The 26,764-nt window shown below is 45.7% G+C and overlaps 1 protein-coding gene across 6 annotated transcripts in view; it reads left to right on the top strand.

Annotated features, from left to right (window-relative positions):
- PDE9A (phosphodiesterase 9A) overlaps window positions 1-22,724 on the top strand; it is a 52,899-nt gene extending 30,175 nt beyond the window's left edge. For all 6 annotated transcript variants that reach the window (XM_008632849.2, XM_017733321.1, XM_017733323.1 and 3 more), the window contains 11 exons: window positions 2,555-2,636; window positions 5,262-5,336; window positions 8,321-8,407; window positions 11,403-11,507; window positions 12,582-12,664; window positions 13,515-13,671; window positions 14,799-14,912; window positions 15,588-15,692; window positions 16,421-16,549; window positions 16,756-16,851; window positions 18,432-22,724. In XM_008632849.2, coding sequence (XP_008631071.1) covers window positions 2,555-2,636; window positions 5,262-5,336; window positions 8,321-8,407; window positions 11,403-11,507; window positions 12,582-12,664; window positions 13,515-13,671; window positions 14,799-14,912; window positions 15,588-15,692; window positions 16,421-16,549; window positions 16,756-16,851; window positions 18,432-18,482 — 1,084 coding nt within the window. In that variant the 3' untranslated portion in view covers window positions 18,483-22,724. The remainder of the gene's footprint in view (window positions 1-2,554; window positions 2,637-5,261; window positions 5,337-8,320; window positions 8,408-11,402; window positions 11,508-12,581; window positions 12,665-13,514; window positions 13,672-14,798; window positions 14,913-15,587; window positions 15,693-16,420; window positions 16,550-16,755; window positions 16,852-18,431) is intronic.
- Window positions 22,725-26,764: the final 4,040 nt, after the last annotated feature.

Raw genomic sequence — 26,764 nt, 5'->3', positions numbered from 1 at the left:
CGCTCTGCTCAGCATCACTTTGGTGCTGTGTCCATATGGCTCTGTCACTGCTCTTCATGGTTACCTTGAGCTGCATCTTCCTCCTCCCAGCTGCACAAAGTCCCTCATGCTTGCCCAGAATTCTGCCCATGACTATCAGCAGCCTGTGGGTTTGGGTCCCAAAGCAGCAGCTCGATGTGGATACAACACTGAGGAGAGGACACTCCTTGATGGGTCCCATCAGGAGCTGCTGAGGAATGAGATGTGGTTCCCTATTCCAAGCCACCACATCCCCACAGGAGCCAGGCCACCAGCCTGTGGTGCCCCCAGCCTAGGGATGCTTCACTCCAGGGTGGCTGAGCAAGCCCTCTCCCATTGGCATGAGGTATGTGTGGGAACAGAGGCGTCCCAGCCAAGTGGAAATGTATTTGCTCTCATTTGGACTTGTCATCCCTTGTGCAGTGTCATTTGCTAGATAACGCACTGTGGTTGCAATTAGGGATCACATCTCAGTTTAATTAATGTACATAAATATGTGTGAGAGCCTATATTCCTTCAATAACATCACATTGTACACAGCTGTATGGATGTTTACCTATTCTTATATTTACTGTCACATTACCAAATGAGAGAGTAAGGCCGAGCAGCAGTGAATTGTGTATCTCTTTCTTTAGAAGAGCAAAGCAGCCCCATTTGCATCCTCCTCAAATTGCTTTTTTTTTGCTTGTCTGCTTTTTGCACTCCCCACTGGCAGATGCTAATAGCATGATGGTGTCATTCAAAATCATGATCATTTGCAGATACAGTTTTACATTTGTGAAGGTCTGATGCATCCTGGCTCTGGTGTGTTCCCCAGTGTGCTGGGATGAAGGCTTCAATATCCTACTACAGCTGGGAATTAGAGATAGCTGGCTGACCCTCAGCTAACCCTGGCAGTCAGCTCCAATTAGGGCAAGGAATGCCCCAATCTCACTATTTTTATCCTACTAATACCCCACACAGTGGAGTTTTGAGGAAGCAGCTTTAGAAATGATTAAGACAGCTTTTCATCAACTGAGTCTGCTTAAATAGGGCAAGAAAAGGCAGCTGGATGAAGTCAGCTGACAACCATGAACTGTAAAATGACATAACTTTCACAGGATTCAGACACTGCCACCAGAAATGAGAGCAGACATCAATGTTAAGAGGAAAAAAGAGACCTGGACTAATTCCCAAAAGAGAAGAGAATCACTAAAAAGAGATACAATATAAGAAATAGTCAAAAATGGACAAATAGAGTTAATGGAATGCTTTGCTTGGCTTCTTTTGGGAGGTTTCTTTTTGCTTCCTTTGGCAGGAGGCTTGAAAATTGAGAAAGGATAATCCAAATGTTAGGACTACGGGGATAAAGCCCTGGAAGTGCTCAAGGCCAGACTGGATGGGGCCCTGAGCAACCTGGCCTAGTGAGCAGCATCCCTGCCCACGGCAGGGCGGGTGGAGCTGGATGAATTTTAAGGTCCCTTCCAATCCAAACCATTCCATGACTCTATAAATGCAAAATGCAATAAGATTGGCCTGACATGAGAGTTAATGAAGTCCATGTGGACAACTAAGTGGGAAAAGCCCTTCAAGACCATCAAATCCAGCCTGTGACTGATCCCCACCTTGTCACCCAGCCCAAGGACACAGAGTGCCATGTCCAGTCCTTCCTTAAACACCTCCGGGGATGGGGACTCCACCACCACCCTGGACAGCCCCTTCCAATGTTTGACCACCCTTTCAGGGAATGAATTCTCCCTGATGTCCAATCTGTTCCTCCCCTGGCACAGTTTAAGGTCATTTGGGAGAAGAGTCCGACCCCCACCTGGCTGCAACCTCATCAGGGAATTGTAGAGAGCAGTAAGGTCCTCCCTGGTCCTCTGCTCAGATGGGAAAGCATCAGCTTGGCTTTTCCACATGCAGAGGAAAGAAGAGCAGATAACTGGCAGTGGGTGCTGGTGTTAATAACCAGGCAAGTGTTAATTGCCTATAATTGCTGGCAGTGCCTCCCTTCCTGCAGGATCAGGGAACCAAGAAGAGGCATCTTGCCAAGTCCATGCCTCTCTGCTGTTGTCCCACACGAGGGGCAGCAGCTAAAGAGGTCACACCATCAAAGTGGAAGTTCTTAAGGGCTGCAGCAAGGCTCAGTGGGTGCCTTCACCAGAAAAGCAGCACAGGTGTGCAGGTCCATACCCAGAGTGGTCCCTGGCAGCCCTGGGGAAGGATGCCCACCATGGACAGCAAGCTGCTCCCTGAAATTTGCTCAGTTTAAGGAGAAGTGGTTGGGTATCCATGGATACATGCCTGAACTCAGATGCTTCTCTCTTGAATGCAAATAGACTGAGAAAGGGCAACAGGGGTGTTGCACAAAGGGAGAAAATCCTAAAGAGGATGACACTTCCAAAGCATTTGAACAACACTGCATTAGAAAGGGAGAGGCTGTGGAGTGGGGTGATTCTCTGAGTGGTGCCTACTGGGAGACCAGAGCACTTCTGGCATTTTTTGAAGAACTGTGCTTCTGTTCCCTCAATGTTAACAGATGAATATTTCATTTCAGGACTAACTGTCCCTGCAAGTACAGCTTTTTGGATGAAAACAAGAGGCCGGCTCCCCGGCGGGATGTACCATCCTACCCAAAGGTACCACACAATCCCTGCTCTTCCCATAACCCTACTGCATGGCTGGATCCTGACAAGCTCTGCTTTACAATGTGTGACTCCTTGGCCATTAATTCCTAGTTATTCTAAATCCAAGGTATGATCCAAAACTCCTGCAAGCCAATGGAAAAAGCTGTCAGTTGCCCGCGGTGACTTAAAGTTTAATTCTCAGTAGTCTTTAATACTTGAAAGCTCATTAGTGTTTGAAATGTTAATGAACATTGTGCATTCATCAACATCTAACGATCTTTTGTCTAGTTGTATTTGTTTATTCTCCCTGCTCATAGCAACAATCAAAACCACCCTGTAATGCTGTGTTCTGATTGAAAGTCGTGCTGCTGCCTGTTTTCTCCTAATGGATTATTTTTTAATTTAAAAAGTAATTTATGGGGATGCTTCACCTAGGGAAACAAAGAGAAAATGTGACATTGGATTCTCTCCAAAATGATTCATTGTCCCTGTGAAAATGAGTTAGTGTATTTGCTAGAGAAAACAGTAATGCTGGAAGAAAAATGTCTCCTGGGCAAGTGAAAGTACAAATCCACAGTGATGAATAGAGGCTGAAACCATGAAGAGCACAGGGTCTGTGGTCCCAGAACCAGCAGTCTTTGCCCACAAGAATTATTAAAAGCTGCCCAGTGCCCAGCTCAGACCTTGACAAAACACCAGCTCACATGTGTGCAAATCAAGGTTTAACCGTGGGCATCTCCTTGCACACAACAAAGCTGGCTCAGCCACCCTGAATCCTCATGGTCCTGTGTGATGCAGGTGCATGACACGGGCACGGCTCTGTGCACATTTGTCTTCAGAGCCTTGCAGAGCCTTGCAGAGCAGTAAATTCTGCTGTTTATGCTGCTCTGCCTGGAAAAAGTGACCTCCACTGACGCAGAGACTGTGGGACTTCTATTTCTTTTAATTAACTTTTGCCCAGGAGGCTTGTGCTCCTGACACTAACACGATTTAACAGAACACATCAGTTCTAAGCCAGACTTTTTCCCCTGGTAAGTATATATGTCAGATTAAACCTTGATGGACTGCTGCATTAGGATCTTGAATTAAGAATAAGGGCTATGAAGAGTTGCACTGGTAGTTTTACTCTTCCATTGAAGAGTAAACTGGTATTTTGTATTTCTGCATTATTCCTAGACCAAAGCTTATGGGATTTTGGGGTTTTGGAGTGATGCCTTGAGAGGCCTCCTAGAAACAGAGACTAGACAGGAGTAAGGGAATAAGGTACTTTATTTGAAGGGCCTTCAAAGGTACCCCCTGGGGAGCCAGAGGCCACTGCCAAAATGAACCCCAAGATGGACAACAGGTCACGAGTTCTTCATACTTTGATAGCTTTGGTTCATTTGCATATCAGGGTTAATTCTCCAATTAAAGCTTCAGTTTAATGATGCAATTCCCCTCCACTTGCCCCCCTTTAGAGGCTTTTGGTTTATATTTTCTGGGCCTAGGATGCTCTGGGTGTCCTTGGAGAGCAGGCCTGGAGAGGCTTTGTTATGTCTGCCTAGCACGAGAGAGCAGAAATTAACAGGCTACAAGAAACTTCAGAGTTACACTCTAAGCAGTACAGGATTTGAAAAATATAAAAGTTAAAACCTAAGGCATCAGGAGATTTGTGAAATTTTTTATCAGCTGTCAGGTGCTGGATTTGTCCAATGTCAATGAGGCTGAAGGAAGACATCACTGCAACACCAAACCTGTACTGCTAATTCGCTGTTTTCTTGCAGAAAGTCACACTAAACGTGCATTGTATATGCAAATGCAAAACTCCTTGCCTTCTGAAGGAGGAAAATTAATCTTCAGTGGTGTTCCTCCTTGAATTAAGTATCAAACAATTTGATGGCTCAGAAATTGTCATTCACCTGCTCAGGAGAGTAAACCCAACCCAGAGACAGCCATGGTAAATGGGCCAGTTGAAGACACAAGGTTTTTGAGTCCCAAAACCACTGATGAATAGAGTCTTGAACAGATGAATCTGTAGAGTCCTGATATCCCCATGTCTTCTAACCCTCCACATCCCTTTTTTTTCATTTTGTACACAGCCGTAACTGGTGAATGAACTTGATTTTGTTTTAAGCTTCTGAGCGTAATGATAAAAAATCACTTGAATCTTGCAGGCCGACAACCCATTTGAAACTGTGGGCACTCTTGAAAAAAACACTCAAAGTGAGAGCATAAATCATCTGAAAATAAACATATCATCCCCCCCAGCTAATTTAGCACTGTAAGCAGAGACACTTCACACCACCCCTCCCTAACGGGCAGCTTCGAGTGCCTCTGATGCTCTGCAGGCATCAGGGATGGGTCTGTGCCCTGTGCCTTTGATTCCCTGTGCTGGATTTAGCCATGACCCTGTCCCTAACACCTCCACTCCCTTTTCTCCCAAGCCCTGCTCCACAAGGATCTGGCCCAATGTGCAGCTGCAAGCTGGTGGGAAGGGTGAGGAGGGTTGGGTGGCCAGAGGGAGAGATCATTTGCTCTCTCCTTGGGAAATGTGGTTCATGGCTCGTGAATGGAACCCCGGCAGTCCCTAGGACATGCCAATAGCAATTCCCATGCCAGGGACACCCTTGTTTACAGCTCCTGCCTTTCTGTCTGCAGTACATGCTGTCCCAGGAGACCATTGAGGCTCTGCGGAAACCAACCTTTGATGTCTGGCTGTGGGAGCCCAACGAGGTGAGGATGCCACATTAGCTGGGCTGGCACTTTCTGAGGGCCAACAAGGTCAGAAGAGCCCTTTGAGACAGTCTGCAGGGTCTTTCCCTTTTTCCTGCCCCTTACTCTCTATACATTTATTTTATTTCCATACCACACCAGAATGCAGTGCTTCTTCCTAGCAGATGCCAGGTAGCTTATGCTGCTTATCATATCCTGGCTCCTCTTTATTTGCTCTTTAATCTCTTCCTAGCAGTCCCTCAACTGGTGCACTGTCATTACTGCCACATGAGTTCTCTCATACCATTTTATCTGAACAAATCGATCCCCAGAGAAGTGTGTACTTAAGCACATCATCAATAAGTCCACTCAAATCAATAAAGCAGCAGGCAGAGGTGCAGGCACTGATTCACACCCCTTCAGCTGAGGGTTTTTCTGCAGTTTGTTCTGAAGAGGTTGCAAGGCTGCATTCACAACCAATTGGTATCTTCTTATTGCTTCATTTTCTTCTTTTTTTTACTGCTATTAGTGTTTTTCATGGTTCATCACTTGTACTGCAGAAGGTTCTGGAAGGTCCATGAGTGAGCCTCTGTGGAAGCGTGAAGGAGAAGGATGTTAAGAGTCAACAGTTTATAACATAATGTAAAACCAGATTTAGCAAATAGTAGCAAACCTCAGTTAAGAAAATCATAATGGAGGACAGGACTAAACCAGGGGTTTAGTGCTGGTTTTTGGCCAGGGAAAAGCTTGGGTAGTTCTGGAAGCAGCCCCCGCAGCAATCACCTTAATTAGCTCCTCCATCAGAGGTTGTGCACGCAGAGTCATTCTGGCTCAGCATCACAAGGAAAAACACCCCATGCACATCCACAGGAACAGCATATTCCCTTCAGGATATTTCCTGTGTCTGGTAGACCAACAGAAGGGCTCTCTGGTGGCTTTAGGTCCATCTCCCATTCGCTGAGGCTGGCAGAGCTTTCCTCATGTGGTCAGAGGTGCTCCGCAGCCACTGCTCCCTTGCCAGCTCTTTCCATCTGTGCCATGGCCACAAATGCCTGTCAGGTCTTTGCAGCAAGAGGGAACTACAATCTGACAGGTGGACCATAACACTGCTGGCTTGTTGTTGTTCTGACTGTTAAGAAAGAATGAGGAGAGACATTATCTGTGGATTCCTGTGGGCCAGGGGACAGTGCTTTAGCACAGTAACTCGTTCAGAGGGCTAGGAAACATTATATGGTGGCATGAACAAGGCAAACAGGAGGGTGTGGAGATTAAACTTGCCCTGCAAGGAGGAGTCTGCTCAGAAATGAGATTCCACACAAGCTGTGGTGAGCCGAGCACCATATGGGTTTATCTCACCCTCTTAGCTCTGCTTTATGTTTACAGAGAATATTTCAATTCTGTCAGTGCTTGTTTAGCAGCGAGTGTTTGCCCACGTGCTCAGTGTGGGACAGGCGGGTCATAAACCACAGTCATCTGTAAGCAAATGAATAATGTGCTCTGCAGCATCTCAGTAAACCGAGCTTTGCAGCAAGCCTGGGTCCTCTTTCTCAAATGCCCCCTCACTTTTCAAGCCCTAAAAGAATCCCATATTCAAGCTTATGCTGCTGACCAAGAAAGCTAAACATGAAAACTGAGGTTGTCCTGTGTTCAGGGGCAGGAGTTCTGTGACTGAGAGTCTCCTTGTCACTCACCCAAAGCTCTCTTGGCAACAGCTGCTTTTCTAAGGATAATTCAGCAATTCTGGATAAAGATTATTTTCTTGGAAGGTCTTCTATGAAACTATTGCAAAACATATATTCTACCAGGACAAGGGGATCTTCAGCAAAATGCTGTCTGTGTGATCTGAGCAGAATTCAGCTCATGGCATTGTCCCTCAGGTCTTGCAGGAAAGTCTCTTCCTGTTTGGATGACCCAAAATCAGCCCCGTTATTACTCTGTGAATTATGTTTATTCCCTGGATAAATACAGTTTCATTATATTAAATCCTTTTTTTCCTGGTGAGTTTCTAAGAGCCTAAATAACAGAAAACTAACTAGAAATGCCTCCAAGGCTGTATTTGTGACACTGTACTCGTCATGTTGAAACCCCTGGGTTGCTTTACAGTCTAAGAGCTGCATTTCCTAACACAATGGCCACATTCAATCCCCTGCAGATTTGGCCTTCAGAAATGGGAATGCAGATAGTACCTAAACTCCTGAAATCCAGGAAACCTCTTAATTTCTGATTGGTGGAAGCTGTTAAGCGCCCAAACACTTGAGATTATCAATATCTTTTGTTTCCAATTCTTTCAAGCCCAGATGATTAAATGTGCTGCTAAATTGTCTGCATCCCCCTTCCTACTGCAGGTGTTGTCTCAAAAGGGCTGCCTGCCCTTGCATTTCAGCTTTTGGGACTCACAGTTACAGTCTCCATGAGGGGATGATCACAAAACTGCTGCAATTTTGTAGGGTTATAATGGGAAATCTTTAAAACAAGAGATCTGAGCTAAGATGGTGGAGTTAGGAGCTCACAAGAAGTCATAAAGAAAGAAGGTATTGACACATGTCTGAAATAAGTGTTTCCTTAGGGATCTCTTATTTTCTGCTGTCATTTTCTATCCAGCTAGAGCCTGATTCATTTCTGTCCAGCCAGGGCAAAGCTCCCACTGGTTTCACTGAGCGATGGAATACATCCCAGCTGAACTAGAAAAACTGCAATACTCTTTTTTTTGTGAGCAGGAATTGCTGTGATACACACGAATCACAAATTACCAGAGTGCTGGTGTGCTATTCAAAGCCCTGCACAAAACCTGTGAAGTCAACAGCAGCGTCTGCTTCAAAAAGCTTTCAGACCCTCTCTGTCTCCCCTCTTGCACTGTCTTTAATCATACAATCTTTGAACATCTTTCTTTCATCTAAAGAGGGCTCTGCAATTATTTGATGCTTGCAAGGGGGAAATTCATGTCACAGGGTGTCCTAAAGGGATATTTACAGAGCCAACAATAACCTGCCCATTCCTGGCTGCAGATGCTGAGCTGTTTGGAGCACATGTACCACGACCTTGGGCTGGTAAAAGACTTCAACATCAATCCTATCACACTGAAGAGGTGGTTGGTGAGTATTTCAAGTTACTGGTGTTTGCAATTTTTCACATTCAAAAATCAATAAACAAGGCATTTAGTCATGGAATTAACATGACTCGCATGAGTAATCCCAATGAAAGCAGTCAGTCTATACAAATTCTTCAAATTTAAGTACTTCAGAAAATGTCTGCATTCTTGTGGTCACAAATGACTCTTTTTTAACTGTTTTGCATTCCTTTGCTGAGGTTTCTATTACTGAAAGCAGTTCATTTCTGCTGAATGCTCTTGATACCTACTGTAAACGGAGGCAAGACAAGTGCCTTCAGATATAGCTAAAAAGTGCTAATATGTGCAATAATCATTCAGTGTACTAAATCACAGGGAGTAAAAGAGCAAGGCAGGAAGGAAAAGGAATTGCTGAGAAGGTAACTTTTCTTTGCTTCAGTCTTTGATGTGAGAATGTTGCAGAGATGCAAAATGTGAGAAAGATGAGATCATACCAAAAGTGAGATGTCTAAGGGAGAAACACTGGAATATTTAAAAAGCAATGAGTTTTCAGGTCCAAGGGAGAGCATAAGAAAGCGTTTGCTAAAAAGCTGAAGATTATATTGGCTTTCTTAGAGAAAACCCATCATGTTCCTAGAGGACTGTATAACAGTAAATATTTTATCCATTGTCAAAAAAGATCCAGGGATAGCCTGAAGAATTATACCTAGTAAAAACTTACCTCTGTGTCTGACAAATTGATTGAGACAATAATTAAAAACATCATGGTCTGAATTCATTACACAGATGTTTCATAGGATTCCTTTAGTAAAGACTTACATCTCATTAATCTCTTCTAATTCCCTGAGGAGTTTGCAGAGAATAGAGGGCACTGTTCTAAATGGATGTAGATGCCTAAAAAAATTTCCCAGAATCAGGAGGTGGCTGGAAAAGACAAAGAAAAGACTGGGTTCATCCCGTGTTGCAGTACAGCAATGGCAGGAGGCACGGGGCTGTCACTGCTTGGTGCCCTGCTGCAGGAGGGAGCCAACGAGGCACAAGGCTAACCAGAGCCTGGAATAAGGGATAAAATGTCACCACAGAAGGCAGAAGGCTCACCTGGAATTTGTTCCCAGCAAACTGGTGAAGCCTTTTTCGAAAAATGGTGTGACTGCATTAAAGGAGATACCGAAAATGATCTAAAGCTGGTAAATCTCTCTCCGAAGAAGGCAAATGAAAAGCTCGGTGGTGTTGACCTTATAAAGCAGCTGAAGACAAGGGGTGGGATGAAACCCAATACAAACAAGGGTAACACAGAGGCGATAAAACAGAAGATCTCTTCCTCCTGTTTCACAGCCCGAAAACATGGGAAGCAAGGTGATATGTCAACACACACCAACAGGCCACCCACACACATTGCTGCAGGCAGCTTCCCCTAGCTTGTGTCTCCAAGCAATTTGTCACCACTAACATTTAAGACAGCCTCACTGAGCAACAAGGGGAGTTTGTTGTGTATTTTCTACAAAGGTAAGCCAGGGTGAGGTCTCCTACCTTCTTGCAGAAAGAAAGATGATTTTTAAAAGCCTCAAGGGCTCTGCTTCAAAGCAAGACACTTCCCCAGGCACAGTATGAGCATCACTTTGAACTCAAGTGGGAGAGAAAAAGCCACCTCATGCTTATCCTGGCTTTCTTGCTCCCACATCCACTGGCTACAGAAATCTTCCAGGAAGAGAAGGAAAGAATGACTAATGCAACCCAGTCACTCCATCCCTTCAGTGCTCTGAGTCAGGAGTCCCCTGGGATGCTCTGGGCTCCAGTGCTGGATGTATACATTACATCCATGCAGTTCTGTGCAGTGTCATGGGTGTCCATGTGTAGGCTGGGAGATACTCACCACCTGTGAGCCTGGCTGACAACCATATCGTGCCATTCCTTTTGAATAATGAAATGTGTTTCTAAAATCTTTGCTGCAGAGTAATCTGAGCAGAGCTTTTGCAATGAAACCCACAGATACTGAATAAGCATTGAAATGCCAGAGTTCTCTTGACCTTATCCAGGGCTTTGAGGCTTCCCAGAAGTCAGGTGATGGGTTAAAGGGTTTGATCCTGATGGGGTGTGAGGAGTCATAAAGTAAATTCATTATTTAGCTGGAGAAGGGGGCAGGAATTCTGTCCATGCCATTAATTCAGTCCCAGAAACTGAAGCATGTGCATGAGGGCTCTCTGCCTGGAGGGGTTCAGGCTATGGAGGAGGATTCAGCAGAAGGGTCTGACAGTGCTGCTGACTCTTGGCTGCTTTGTGAGGGACAGGAAGCCAAAGGAGCATTGGAATAATGACCGTGGCATGTGTTAACCCAGCTGTGCCAGCCTTCCTCAGCCAGCCTGGCTGGCAGGAGCCAGGACACAGGGATGGACAGGCTTCATCCTGCCTCTGGAATGAGGGCAACCAAGCCAGGATATGTAGGAAGTTAAACCACACAACAGTGGCTCCCATGAGCCCATAACAGCTCAACCTCTCCCAGGCTGCCTGGTGCAGGAAGCCCACCCAGGTGTGCTCCACATCTTCCCTTTGCCAAGAAACGTGTCCCAAAGTGCCACCTCTGAGCATTGGCAAATGAAATAACAGCCACATTTCAGCCTTCAAATATCAGAGCTGCAGTTTGTACTCAGCAGGAGAGGGGGACAGGGGTGGGCTCCAAGCCCTTTACAGTCCCCAAAGTCACCATTTAGCCACTGCAAGGTTTGAAGTACAAAGTCAGGATGAGAGCAGAGAGTCCTGTCTTAAGGACTGAGATGCAGCTGTGCTGGGATATTTGCCCATTGCTGGCTGGTATGAGAGGGGATTTTCTGTGACCTTTACTTGCTGGTGAATTCTTGGAACACAGAAATCTCACCTGGGAAGGCAGAAAGTGTCAGAGGCCTCGTGCTGTCACTCTGTCCTGGCAGAGAATAATCCTGGGCTCCACAGGAATCCTTTAAGGATATACAGTGCTTGAGAAACAGCTCTGCCATCTCTGACAGCTTCATTCCCTCTCTCTGCAGCTGTGTATTCACGACAATTACAGAAACAACCCCTTCCACAATTTCCGGCACTGCTTCTGCGTGACCCAGATGATGTACAGCATGATCTCGCTCTGCAGCCTCCAGGTATGACCCCCCTCGATGGGACCACTCCATTTCCATCGTGAAACCTGTGCCAGCTCTCTTGCAAAATGGGCCACCAGCCTGCTGGCCAGTGGTGGCCTTTGAGGAGGCTGCACTTGCTCAGTCCCTGGACACACAAGGAGAGGTGTTGCTTTTCCGCCTCTGGCTGCCCACTCAGCCATCCCATTCCTGACCCCAAGCACCTACACAGCTTTCTGAGGCTGCTGGGAAGGTAGCTTCACCTCCTGGATGCCCACAGTTTGTACACAGCTGGAGTGAAACATTTAGGAATGACAGCCAAACCCCTACTGAATTATGCTCTGTGGGTATGTTCTTTGTTTGGGACACAAAATGTTCCCACAAGAGGCGTTCTCCAAATGTGTGCTTGTACCTGTGCTTGTGCCTGGCATGTATTGTATGCTGAACACATATTTGACCTTTATTTTATCCCAAAATTCATTCACTGTCTGGATAACCTGCGCTCATATATATATTAATTTCATTCTTTACAAAACCGCTTTTATTCACTTCAAAAACCCCTTTCTTCTCCATAGTTAAACATATCAGTTACTGGCCTGAGTCTGTTTTCTTGGCAGTAGCAGTATGAAGAAAAATTTGCTTTAATGTAAGTCTGGGCTATTCAAAAGCTGTCGGAACACAACATTTAATTTTTCTCGCTCTTTTCCTAACTTCAGTTAATGCAGAATGCAATGGCAATAGAGCCATCTTCCATCCCTCCCTTAAGTAATCGGGGGCTCAAATGACTTTTAAGAGACTGTACTAATGTCTCAGTGCTTTTATATGATCTCTGCAGTAATGGCAAGTTTCAAGGAAATTGCCTCCTCTGAGCTGCTGTTATTTAATGCAACAAAGGCAAATCTGAGTCATTTTTACTGGAAGGGAAGTCAGGTCTCGCGTTCTTGGCTGAAGTAAATTCACCTAAGGAAAAATGCTTCATTTTGCTCAGATTTGCATTTCTCTAAAAAGTAAATATGTCTGGTTTCTTCATTTATTTTGATTTATAGGGATAGAGGAAGTAGAAATCATAATACTACTTTCATGTTTTGTATTTTACAGGAGAAATTTTCCCAAATTGACATTTTGATTCTCATGACTGCAGCAGTGTGCCATGACTTGGACCATCCAGGCTATAACAATACGTAAGTCTGTTCTCTTGCTTTCTCTTCCCTTAAAATCTGTTGGGAAGGTAATACTGGTTGGCATTTTTTGGTAGATCAGGTTTTTCTTCTCACAGCCTGACCTTTTCCCAAGGCCCTGCTGTTCACTCACACATGGGCCAAAGCAGAGCTCAGGTCTGGGTTGGGGTTTGCCAGCTGTCCTTGATTCTGTAAGGAAAATGTCTTTTTTCAGATTTCTATTCCAACACTTTTCCCCCCAACTCCTGAAAAAACAAGGTAAAATATTTGACAGCTGGTAACAGAGCTATAAATTATTATAATGGAATAATTACACTAAAATGCAAAGGGGGATTTAGATTACACATTATTTCATAATTATAAATCATGAAGTGCATTTTACTCTGTTTATTATGATGTGAGGAAATTATTGCCATTGACCCATGGACACTTTTGTGTGCATGTGAAAGGGAGAGAATCTGATCTATTTGTAACCATTCATTAAATAAGGGCAGAACCCAGTTCTGACTGGGATCAGTGAGAATCTCTGCATTTGCCAATAGTGGGAATTAAACCCAGAGAGTTCCTTCTGGTTTTATGTCATTTTAAACTAGAGATGTAGTAAAATTTAAAGAAGGGAAAAAAGCCTATAGGGGAAGGTTCATCCACTGAATGGGAATCAGCGCCTGCGATTACATTAAAGTAACACCTATTTTCTCCGAAAATCTGATTTAATGCCAACAACCAAAAAAACCAAAGCTGCAGCTAACTGAATAAGCATTGAAAAGAATGTAAGCAAGAGCAAGCAGCATGGTTTGGAGCAGCTGGCGGGTGTCTGCAGGAGTTTTTCCCTCACGGTTTTCCCTGCCCTCAGCTACCAGATCAACGCGCGGACGGAGCTGGCCGTGCGCTACAACGACATCTCCCCGCTGGAGAACCACCACTGCGCCGTGGCTTTCCAGATCATCTCCCAGCCCGAATTCAACATTTTCTCCAACGTGGACCAGGAGCAGTTCAAACAGATAAGACAGGTAGGAATGCTGCTCCTGTACACGCCGTTCCTGAGGATGTAAACACGCACGGACTTCCCTGCTCCACAATGAGAGTGATTCATTCTCCCTGGAGGGTAGGGCTGAAAAAGCCCCTCACGCTGGAAGGATCCGAGAGGGATTCTTGGAAAACTTCCACAGCAGCACTCCCTGGAATGCGTTGCTGAGGAATAATGAGTACATCCTGACTATTAAAGCCTATAACATTTTGGGGGTAGATATTTATGTTGTTGGAGGAGCCAATTAGCTGTGACTGGGGAAGGATTAAGCTCTCACGGCAGAAGTTTATGCTTTAAGGGAACACTGTATTAATTTTAAGAGGGCCTTCAAAGGGGGCAAAGATTTGCAATAGCAGAGCACTTGTGCTGTTGGAAGAGGCCCTGGTGCACTGGGAGTCACCACAGTTGTCTCTGAGGCACTGAACAATGCAACAATTCCCATTAGGGCTCTGAGGGCCAAAATCCAGTCTTAATTTCCACATTACACCTTCCTTACACACCAAGTGGAGAAGCCTGAAGGCTGATTGGAGTTCCTGATTCTGCCAGCGTGTGGGAAACTGGCATGGTCCCAAAATGGGTTGTTGTGTTTGAAAACCCACAACTTTCAATTAACCACATGTTTTCCCATCATAAACTCTGCATAGCAGGAGGATACAGAGCTCCTTGACCACATCCGAGTGTTTTAAAGCCCTTAATCCAAAGAGGATGGGCACAGCTGACATCCCCATCATGATTTTTGTCTCAGGGCCACTAAGAGTCAGCGGCAAAACCCACAGTGCTTTCCAAGGAGATGAAAGTGGATCTTGGCAGCCAGAGTGCGGCTTTTAACATCCTGTTGTACAGTTTGCTTTTCTACAATTAGTCAATCAGAAAGGGAAAACGTCAATGTCTCTGGAATATCACATAATACCATGATCCTCATGTACCATGAACTCTTTATAATCCTCTTCCAGTTTCCTTGGCAGTTTCAAGTCAGAAACTTCCCCTTCCAGCATGAACAATTCAGTGCATCTGAGGCATTTCGTGTGCAAGACAGACCCTTCTTGGCTCTGCAAGAGCAGGCTTTGTAAGGAATGTCAAGTTAATATGTGAACATGTTTTCTTTGCTAGGGGATAATTACATTAATCCTGGCTACAGACATGGCGAGACATGCAGAAATAATGGACTCTTTCAAGGAAAAAATGGAAAATTTTGATTACACAAATGAAGAACACATGACCTGTGTAAGGAGATTTTGTGGATTATTTTATTTTTTTTTTTTTGTGCATGGAGTGAAAGCTTGCAGATTAACTTTTGTTTGTTTAAAAACCAAGATTCAATATACATTATCAAAAAAAAATAAACCCTCCTACATTCTCTGCCCCACCAAAAAATAATTACTATTTGGAAGTGCTCTATATTAAATAGGTTATTCCAGCTTTAGAAATCCGGGAGTCCCATCAGGAAAATAAAAGATTTTACTCTATCAGGTCACAAATTCTTATTGTCCTGTACTGTGGGGAATAAAATATTCACAAGAGTGCACACTGCAGTCTGCTCTACTTCCTAATTGCCTTTGATTTCCAGGGAAATCTTTTCCCAGCTGCCTCCCCAAGCACTCCACAAAAAATCTTAATGGTCACTTGTGATTGAATCTCCTCATGCTGCAGATAAGGGCACATCCCACTGTGACACATCCCAGTACTGCAGACTGGGAAACCGAGGCAGACAGGGGAAAAGTGATTTACACAGAGAGAGGGAAAAGGATCCAGATCATTTAAGACCTCTGGTTTAATCCTGAAACTGTCCTTTCTGGTTGTCCTTTCTGCCTCCCACTGCATTGCAAGGACAGGGGTTGTGAAGAGGGGGGAAAAGGGCTGGCTTTAAGACTGCAGCATTAAAGTATTATCCACTTTCAGCTGAAGATGGTACTGATAAAATGCTGTGACATCTCCAACGAAGTGCGCCCCATGGAAGTAGCAGAGCCCTGGGTAGATTGCTTACTGGAGGAGTATTTTATGCAGGTAAGAGTGAGGGAGAGATGCAATTGCACAATTGCACAATTTTCAGCTATTTCCACATCCCACAGGTGCTTCACTGCCTGACAGCCCAGTCTGGTTCTAGCTCTGAACTACCTGGTCTGGCAGAAGTTTCAGTGCCTGTGGCAGGGGGTTGGAACTGGGTGATCTTTAGGGTCCTTTCCAACCCAAACCATTCTACGATTCCATAGAAAGCTTCTGTTACAGAAAGTCAGAGAAGGATGCCAGCAAGACAACCTGCTCAGGAAGCAGGTGGATGCAGCTGATTTTTCTTTTAACCATTAGTAAAGAAGGAGATGTAATTTCTGGTTGAATACCTGAAAATAATCACTCTCTGGAGAACGATGAGGAAATCACAGAACTATTCCTTCTCTTTGAGAGCAGCAAGAGCCATTACCAGCTTTCTGAATGCTCTGATATATTTTACCTCACAAGTCCAGTGTGTTTGCAAAGGGAATTGGGCTCCCTGTAAGCATGGAGGTGAACACTTTGATGCTGGTGCTGAGCAGAAATAACTGAACAGAATTCTCTTTACTCAGATGTTGCTCTCAACAAAGCAGATACGTTGGCCTGAGGGAAACACGTCACTATTCTGTGCTATCTTCAAACACCTCTGTGATCTGTATCTGAGGGCTACTGATTGGCTTGGTGCATGACTCTCCTCACAGCCTTCTATCCAGGACTAATATTTGCTAACTCTGGGTTTGTTCCAGAGCGACCGAGAAAAATCTGAGGGGCTCCCAGTGGCGCCGTTCATGGACCGTGACAAAGTGACCAAGCCGACGGCACAGATCGGATTCCTGAAGTTCGTCCTCATCCCCATGTTCGAAACAGTGACAAAGGTAAAGTCACCCAGGGCCAGAAACCAAAGAGGGGGAGAGCAGAGCGTCAGTGTTTGCCCCACCAGGTGTTTAGCTATCCAGGGAGATGGGGATGTACCTTCCACACCCCGCCTGCCACCTCGTTTTCAGCATGTACAACTAAATAATGCAGCAAGTTAAGGAATGCAAAAGGAAATGTCGATATTCTTTCTCTTGTTTCTACCTAGCTATTCCCAGAAGTGGAGGAGGTGATGCTCCAGCCTCTGTGGGAATCCAGGGACCACTACGAGGGGTTAAAACAGATAGATGATGCTATGAAAGAGGTAAGCTCCAATTATCTCCTTGATATAGTAAACATCATGACTGAATAAGCCAAACATTATAATTAAGCAGCAGCTTAATTCCAAAACAGTGGGAATGCTTATGGCATCATCATTATCCTGAGAAACACATTCATTACAGCTGGCTGGAGAGAGGTGTGTGCCACAAGCAGTAAGAACATGTCCTTGCAGAGTCCACCAGGCTCCACACAAGTATGGACATGGGAAAGGAGCTGCTTGCAAGGCACAAACCCCAGGGATAACCCCCTGAAGGGAGCACATTGGCAAACACCTCTTCCTGGGGGGATCTGCCCTCCCTTCCTTTGGGAAGGAGTTTGCCTGGGTTACACTGCAGCAAAATGTCTGGGGTTGGGCAGTTCAAGGCTCTGCAGCACCAGTTGCATGAGTTTATTTTCTGGGAGGGAACTTACAGTCACATATGTGTCATCAAGGACGTGCTTGGCATTTTATGAGGAATCACTCTGTCACGCAAAGCACCCAGGAGGATTAAACACACAACCAGTGAAGCCCTTTTATGGCCCACCGGGGACCTTCATGTGCAGAGCATCTCTCATTTTGACATGTGAGGCTCAGGGGAGGTGGGAATTCCAGGTAACCACGTTTGCTCTCTCTCAGCATGTCTGCATTGTCTCAGGAGCCTGGCAGGGCAGAGACCAGTGCTCAGGGCAGCAGTCACAGTGCTGGTCCAGCTCCCTGCAGCCTGTGGCAATGGCCCTGCACCCCTTCCTTGCACACCTCTTCCAGTGCCTCTTTTCCCTGCTGACACCCACAACAAAACCTGCCCAAATGGCATCACCGAGCAGGGGTTTTCTGACATGAAAGAATTCATCAGGTAGTCAGGGTACTATCAGCCACTCCATCATAAAAACAGATTGGAAGTGCCCTGGGGCACCAGCTGTACTGATATTGTTTGATACATGGGTAATGAAGGTTTCTTCACTTGATCATCCATGAGTGGAACAGTAGCTTTGCTGTAGCTCCCATCTCCTCCCAGGTGCTTTGGAGGAAAAGCCCCTCAGCAGTTCAAGTACCAAGGCTTGTTGATCAAAGAGCACAGGCTTTGAGGGCACTAAGTTTTAAAGGAGAGCAAAGTCCTTTAGGCATTTCTCAGTTTAGAGAGGAGCATTTCTCAAACAAGGTCAAAAGAACTCAAATATGACTGCCAGACTTTCCGATTCTTATTCTTATTTCAAGTAGAGCTGAAATTTTACTTCTGGTTTACATTTTTATACAAATTGATGGAGCTTTAATTATAGTATATTGGCACAAGAGGTCTCAGAAAAATAGGAGCTGCTTGAATTCAGAAATATCCTGAAACAAGAGGATTTAATTAATAATCTGAGAGCCTAGTACAATAGCTGATGAGAAAGACTGAGTTCTGTTTACTCAGGACATTCATCCAGAGCTGTTTGGATGAAACAATGCCTGTGATATTCCAAGCTGCTGCCTATTATTTCCCAGGAAGTCCTGCACATGGCTCGTGGAGAGCTGAGCATGGGACTGGCAAGCAGCGCTGTGAGTGTGAGTCAGGGGGATTAATCCTGCTTTGCTCTTCATTCCAGCTGCAGAAACAGAAAAGCGAAGCTTTGACGACCGGCAGTACTGAGAAGTGAGACAGAACAGCCTTTGAACAAAAAAACCACGAGCCCTGAGGCTACTCTGCTTTTGAGAAATGCTGTACTTGCCAAGCAGACGTGGTGGCTACATCAAAACCCAAGTGGGACCATACAGGGAGAGGTGGCAGGGATGGATCCGCAGCCTGCAGCCTCCTCACAGAGGTGCTGCTGCCGTCGGACACCGCGGGCTCCCCAGCCTCTGGCATTCCCTCCACAGCCTCCTGGCAGGATTCCCCAGGCTCCTGAATTCTCGCCACAGCCTCCTGGCAGGATTCCCTGTGTTCCAGCATTCCCACAACAGCCTCCCAGCAGGATTCTCCCTGCGGACACTGCTCAGGCTGCAGCCCGGCTCCAATCTTCAGCAGATCTGCCTTTTTGGTGACCAAGATGCCTGCAGCCTGCAGAGACAAATCAGAGTTTAGCTAAGGAGCCTTTTCTGGGAAATGATCCACTGGCACCAGGAGTGGTTTTAGTCAAGATACTCTCTATATGTGTACAGCAGTATGCTAATTACAGCATAGCTCACCAGATGCTTATACACCGACAAGGGTCCTGGCATACATTTTTGTTTGCCTGGTAGGCTCTAATGACACATTTCTCTGCATTATTCTCTGAATTTTATAGCGTTCACAGTACATTCAGAAACCCAGCATAGTGGATGCAATTTTCTCTTTTTGTTGTTTTTTTCTACACTAGAAGAAATCAGAAGAAACCTTAGTGAGTTCGCAGGGTCGCTTTGTGGCCTGGTACAGCTGGACACCATGGGGTCCTTCAGCACGAGCAAAGAAGGGAGCACAAAGCTGAAAAAAACAGGGTGCCAACACATTTTTATCCTTGTTGATGCAAAAAAAAAAACCAACAAGAGACACCTTCAAAGATGTACAGATTTTTTTTTTTTTTTACTTTTAAACTGATCTGCTAAATAATATATTCTTCTACAGAAATGGGTGTTATTGTTTCATTTTGTGTATGTGTTGACATGAGAACTGTCCATGTTCCTAAACACCAAAGCTCCCATAATGAATACAAGGTAAGGGGCTGTACAGGAGAGGAGAGGGACGGTTCTTCTTAGAGGAGAAGCCTTAGAATTATTCCTGTGGTACATCACGAGGAGCTTCAATTCCATTGATGGTTTTGTGATGGCTGGGAGCCAAGCCCTGCCCGGGTGTTGCAGCTGTGTGAACAGACAACGCTGGGATTTATTCCTGTGCACCACCTCACCAAAGGGAAGGCTGGAGTAAGCCCCCCACAAGGGTCAAGCCACAGCCATGCTGCTCACCTGCTCCTGGTTTCTCCCAGCTGGGAAAGGTTGTTCTCCCTGAGAATTTTAGGTCCTATCGTGGCGTGGCTGCTGGGACCAGGGATTCCATGCACCCTGGTGTGCTGGCATCTCCCACACTGGCAGCCACAGGTGTGGATGTTGCCCAGGTTTTCCCTGGCTGAGCTGCCCCATCAGCTCTGCTGGGTGTGTTTGCCACAAGGGTGGCAACTGTGCAAAGCCCAAAGCTGCAGCTGGTTTGTCAGAGAGATGAGCAGGAGGGGGCCAATCTTTCCCTCCATGGCCCAGGAAACACCTTAGGCAGCTCATCCTCTCTGGCAGGTCTCTAGCACCAACCCTGAACAGCAAATCCTGCCTCGTGCTCTGGAAATTCAGATTCGCTCTCCTGTTGTTTCTGCACAGTAATTATGAGTTTAGCTCTTGTTTCTTCCCCAAGTGCCATTTCCCACGTCTGGTCTCTTTCATTTGCACAAAACTATTATTTCAGTTACTCTCCAATCTCTCAGGGAGATCCAAATTACCTCGAAACTTCCATCCCTCTACCCTGTTCCTACCTGGAAGCTTCCAGAGACCCAGGACAGACTCACAGCTAGTTCTGTCTGCTGGTGCCTCCTTTAAACAGCTTTTTGCGTGTGGTTTTGGGCTTTATGCTGAAAACTGGAAAGGGCTCTGATCCCTGGATTTGAACAGATCCCAGGGGAAATGGGAAGATCCAAGCATGGGGCCAGCTCCAACTCACACAGGCATCTTCATGAATGGATGAACTACACCCTAGTTTTGATTAACCTCAAACTTCTGTTGCTTGAAAGTTGAATCTGAATTATGTGGTTTGTGCCCTTTTTCTTCACTGAATCTTATAATCCAAAGTACATTGCCTGTGTTGGTTTGTTCTGCTGTGGAATTTTCACTACTTTTGCACAAGTAAATCAAATTTACCATCTCCATTCCGGCGGATTTCTGTCACAAATCAGCTCCCAGAGCAGATGAGCTGTGCAGGAGTCATGAACAATTGCTTAGGCCTTGCCAGGTCCTGCACTGAGCTACTCACATGAGATGAGAAAACCTGCTGTACAAACTTGACTGCACCCTCCTCCCACTAAAACTCCTTAAGAGTTACACACCCATAGGAAGTTTTGTTTCAGTTGGAAGGATTTTCTCTAACCACAAACCCTAATCCAGCAAGTATTTATCCATGTGCTTAACTCCCACCAGCCTAGCCATGCACCCTGGCACAAAGCAGCTACTTGCACAGTGAAGGCTCCTTGGCTTTCCCTAACTGAAGGATTTTGGGGAATTGATGGTTTGTTTTGGCTCCACCATTTTTAGGAGCAACCAAAAAACTGTTTACTGGAGAGAGATAACAAAAGATGCTGGTGAAATCCCGCTGAATTTCTTGGAGCTGCATCAGAAACATGGAGAAAAGGAATGCAACCCATCCTCATGCAGCAGTGACTGTGGTGATGCTGTAATCTGCTGTGAAGGTTATTGAAAGAACAGGCAACACCCAGGCTGCCATTCACAGGCAGCTGTAAAAAAAAAACCTCATGCAACCACAACCAGCTAATGGTATAAATGGGAATACCACAGCATTTTTTTTAATCTCATTTGTCTTTGTAATATTAGATTTCTAAGAGACAGTCCTCCCAAGATGCATTTAACCAAGGGAAAGGCAAGGCATTCTCTCATAATTCTAGTTTCTTATGCTTTTCCCACAATATTTAAGGTTGTGATTCATATGCTAATTAAAGGATTTGAGAATCTTGGCAATCAGCCTATTAAAATGTCACACATTTTCAAGGTGACATTTTAAAAGTAGACTTAGCATGAGAATGAAGTTTTTTGAGGCAGGGAGAAAGATGTCTCAAGTGTGATTTAACCTTTTCTCCCCCTATTCCAATGAATCAGAGTGGATATTGTGTCTCAGTGTTGTCTCAGTTTACAGCAGGTCTCTCAGAGAGAACTTTCCATGACCTGTTGCAGCTTTCAGCATCATGACAGTGCCAGGTGCATTCCAGCCTTGCCTTGCTACTCCTAGACTTGTGATCAAAGCTGAACATGAAATGGGTTATAACAATTCCACACCATTTATCCTGGGAAACTAATGATGAGCTCTGGGGTTTTACTTCTCTTTCTTTTTTTAAAGCTGTGAGATCCCACAGCCCCATTACTCCGCTTTTTAGTATGGTTTGATAATCAGACCAAACTGGGGCTGCGTGTCTTGGCAGGGAAACAGCTTTTTAAAAATGTGAGTACCCCCACAGCAGCCAATTTACAAGGGAAGTTTAGTGTCTGGTAATACACAGGTCATGTAATGCCACAGGAGTATCTGTACATGGAAATTGTTCATGTCAGTGCTGCCTCAGAGCAGCAGTAACAACAGCATCTGCTCCATGTGGGAGTATGAGCCTCTCAGGAGAAGCACTGCCATGCACTGTTCAATTTTCCTGTTTTAAACAGCAGGTTTTTACTGCAAACTACCCATTCTCTCTAAAAACATCTGAAGAACAAGTCTACCTTCGTGCCTGGTCCGTGGGATTAAGAGCATGCACCCTGCTTAGGATTTATGTCAAGGGACAGCCTCGTGTAGGGCCATCCAGCTGCTGCTCTGACTCCCAGCTCAAAGAAATCACTGTTCTGGAATTGGGCACATCTCAGCTCCAGGCTGTGGTCCAGAGGACGCCAGGCTGGTCCTGCCCTCCTGAGCCACCCTTGTGAATAAGCAAAATGCAACAAAGACTTTCTGAAGTGCATTTAAAAAGAGCTTGGATACTCCTTTTCTCGGCAAGATGGCACAGCAGCAGGTGATCTCTCCTTTCTCTCAGCTCTCCACGGCAGTGCCTAGGCAGAGATGTTTTTTGGACTCTGAAAAAAAGGGATATTGGAGGTCTGTGTGTGGGTGCTGTGACAGCACACAAAACCAGTAAATTTTAATAATAAACTTAGATCTGCCTGGCTTCAAATCCCTTCTAGAGCAAGTCAGCAAGACAGGGCTTCCCTCTCCTTTCAAGCAGGGACACCCACATTTGTGAAGCACCTTGTGGCTTTTGGATGCAAAAACCAACAGTTCCCATTGTCAGAAAATAAAAACTTCTGGCCAAACCCAATTATTAGATGTCCTCATAAATGAAGGAGCTGTAACCAGCAGGTCAGACCTCATGGTGTAGCAGATCTGGCTCTTGGTTAGCAAGAAATCAAACTCACCCACACTGAAATAAAAAGCTTTCAGGCTATTTTGGCACATAATCAGGAATCACAGGTGTACTCAGGCACAAGCACACACATAAAGCAGCTATCTGCAGACATTTTTGTAACACCACTTGGCTCTGTTGCAAGACAAACTTAGAACCAGGAGGGTTTGGAAAGTGTAAACCAGGGTTGTCACAGCCAACATTGGCTATAAATTCTCTGAGGAAAAATCTCTGTTTTCCAAACTCTGTGGAAGCACAGTTACAGCCTGGCTGGCAGACCCGGCAGATCCTCTGCCCTAAAGCTCCAAACTTACAGGGAGTTGGAGCTGCTGTGTCATTTTATGAGGAAAAAAAAGCTTGTTCTCAGCCTACTGATGGTGTTCTGGGCTCAGGACAGCTGGGACACACTCCAGGCTGGAAAATGGCATGAGAAAATCAACACAAAAACATAAATCCTCAGATTCGTCTGCCCAAGCCAGGCCTTCTGGAATGCCCAGTTAGCAGCTGCCCTGGGTAAGCCCTGGAAGCCAATTTGTCCCACAGTGCTCGTGCTACCACCTCAGGGCTGGCCAAAAGTTACAGCTTGTTCTTGAGGGTATTGACCAAACACATCTCAAACACCAACAGGCTTGGGGCACTGACCAGCACTCGAGGAAAGTGGAATGATTTCCCTTTTGGTGAGTGAATTTCCCCACCAAAAAAAAACTCCCCAAAACCAGTATGAACTTGAAAGCTGGAAATTTCATTTTCTTTACTGAGCAAGGCCCAGCTAAATGAAACGAGCATTCAGAGCAGTGCTTATGTGTGTGAGCTACTATTTCCCTTTAAAAAAAAAATTATTCATTTCAGGCAGAGTTCTGTTAAAAACCAAACCCCTAACATGCCTATTAGAAGTGTTTTCCTCCACTTTTCCTTGCCAGGCTTTGAAACAGCCGTGGAAACTCATGGTTATGGCTGGGATCCCTGCTGCCCTTAGACCCTGTGGAGTGTGGTGGGCAGCAGAGACACGGGTAAGGTACAGGGAGCTGTGCAGGCAGCAGGTTAAGCCCCCACCAAACCACACACACTGGGAATTTGGTGCTTCCCCAGTGGCAGCTGCCCTCCCACCACTCCCCAGTGCTGTCCAGGGCAACTGGACACAAAGGGTGTCTCCAGGACTGGCCAGCAGGGTCTGGCTGCAGGGAGGTGATTCCTTATTGTGGGGAAGAGCTGAAGAAATATGTTCCTAAAGGTTATGGGGTAACAGGTAACATAGTCTAAACCACCATGTACTTCTGAAAGTTCACTGGGGTAATGTGTGTGTCATAAAGGGCAATTTCATTTCTTCCAGGCTGTAATTTTTTCTTCCCCTCTCTCAAGACTTTGATCCTCCTCCTCCTCTTGCCTGCTGTGTGTGTTGCCAAGGGCAGATCTCCAGAGTCAGTGACTCTTCCCAGCTCCTTTTCCTGCAGAGGACACATCACCCATTTTAGGGATGTTGAGCCAAGGCTGCGTCACCCAGAGCCAGGGAGATCGTGGCTTGTAGTGGGCAAAAAGTACAGGAATCTCCCCTTTATTTACAGTCTTTCATTTTATCCTACCAGCTGTTTCATTTCTTCACCCTGCATGGTGATTTATTAATTGCCCTGTGCTCCAGGCTGCCTTTTCCACCCATGCAGGAAGCATCAGGTGCTGCCTGATGGCTGCACAGTGATAAAAATCTTCATAAAACACTGAGCTAGGACAGGTCATCCAGCTGCATCCACTGGCAAGTACATGCAAAAGGCAGAAAAACTGCATTTCTAAGCCTACATTTTTAGTTATGTATTTATCTGTTTCTCCTGAGGAGAAAATGGTGAACACTCAGCAGCACCCACAGTTTTGAGCTGCACTGAATTATAGACACTCACATGGTGAATTCATGTAGGTGTTCTACAGATCCAGGCATCTTTTTCATGAAAATAGATAAAATTAAATTGAAAAGGTTACAAGCCGATTAGTATTAAAAGCTTGTACCTATTTGTATGGTACAGCTCTTTCTTTCAAACATGAACTGTGCAGGCTAACTCAGAGTGTTTACTACTTTCAGTACTGAGATTAAGCCCATTATTTCCAGCGCAACAACCTTGTAACACCTCCGAATTTATCTCTCGGACAAAGGTCTTTTCTCATCCCGGTCGTTAACATTTAACCAGGGAGACAATAATCACTCTGAAAGACTCATTGTACATGGAGAGGGGTTCGATGGCGTGACTTTCAGGAGGAGCTCAGAGTTTGCAGAGGGAGAATGGTGTTTGCAGACCGTAAAAGTGAGTAACAACCCCTGGGACATTCTTTCGAAAAAAGAACTGAGTCCTGTGCTGTGCTTCATGGATGGATTTATTACTCCATACAGTGGGGTCAAAATCAAAGCCTGTTTGCCAGATGGGGTTTGCCTGAGGTTTCTAAATTTTATTTTTTGAGCCCTGACTTCTTCAGAGCTCAGCAAAAACTTTGTTTCACCACCATGAGTCATACCAGAATGCACCCTCTGAACGTGCATTTACACAGTGCAGCCTTCCTGAAGCTGCAGGCTGGTGCCTCCAAAGAATTGCCTGGAAAATGAACTTCTCTGTAAACACAGCAGGTCACGCAGGGCAGATAAAAGTGCCTGGATTAGCTCTGGGTATGTGGCACATGCTGTCCCAGCTGCTGCTGTACTTTTACTGGCAGGGACTGGCAGCACAGCCACGGATGCTCTGTGCTGTGGGGCTCCTCCTTCCTTCCTTCCTTCCTTGCCCAGATGAGGAGGAGGAATCACAGTAGGCATTAGAGGAGCATCTGCAGCCAAATCCTTTTGCCATTTCTCTCGGTGCACAGCAGGAGCATTTTGATCTTCAGGAAGGAGAGTTCATGCTCCAATCTGCGCTCCCAGCAAGGCCAGCCCCTTTAAAGAGTGACAGGACAAAGGGAAGTGGCTTCAAACTAGGAAAGAGTAGGTTTAGATTGGATATTAGGAAGAAATTCTTTATGTGAGGGTGGTGAGGCCCTGGCACAGGTTTTCCAGAGAATCAATCTGTGGCTGCCCCACCCCTGGAAGTGTCCAAGTCCAGGCTGGATGGGGCTTGGAGAAACATGGGATAGTGGAAGGTGTCCCTGCCCATGGCAGGGGGTGGAACAAGTTCATATTTAAGGTGGTGTCCAACCCAAACCATTCTGGGACTCTGTTTTAGGCTCGGGAAGGGCACTGGAGTTCCTCCTGCTGCAGGGGGTCCATCCAAGGTGCAGCCCCCAGGGCAGCAGAGGCGGGGGCTGGCACTGCTGAGCCAGTGGGACACAGGACACTGACACCCCTTACCTGGGCCTGTGTGCCAAGAATAAAACTGAGGGCTGGGCTGGCCTTGACCAGGAGCAAAGCTCCAGGCACTGCTGCCAAGTACCAGGATAAGGCACTGCTCACCTGGACACCAGTTAAATGTCTCTGTGCTGCTGGTGTGTCTCTCAGGGTGCAGTACAACCTTTAACAAGGTAGGTCTGGCAGTTCCATTTGCACACAGATTTGCATACCAGGCTCATTAGACAAAATTCCAATTAGAGATTCATGGATGCAAGAGGCTGAACAGGAGTATTCCTGCCACGTGACGGCTGCAGGGTTTAAATCAGGCATGATTGTAACTCCTTCTGCCCAAATACAGGTTCATCAGCTGGCATCAGCTCCAGCCATGCCCCACACTGCCCAAAGCTGAAACTTTTTATCTTCTCCAGTATCTCACTTTTTCAGAATTATAGTATTAGCTACTCTACTCCATTAAGAACCTCTTTTTAGCCCATCTAAATGTATTCTCATGTAGGGA

This window comes from Corvus brachyrhynchos, unplaced genomic scaffold, assembly GCF_000691975.1.
Source record: "Corvus brachyrhynchos isolate BGI_N302 unplaced genomic scaffold, ASM69197v1 scaffold32, whole genome shotgun sequence".
Lineage (NCBI taxonomy): Eukaryota > Metazoa > Chordata > Aves > Passeriformes > Corvidae > Corvus > Corvus brachyrhynchos.
The sequence above is the reverse complement of the archived record's forward strand: the minus strand, read 5'-3'. Positions and strand labels throughout refer to the sequence as shown.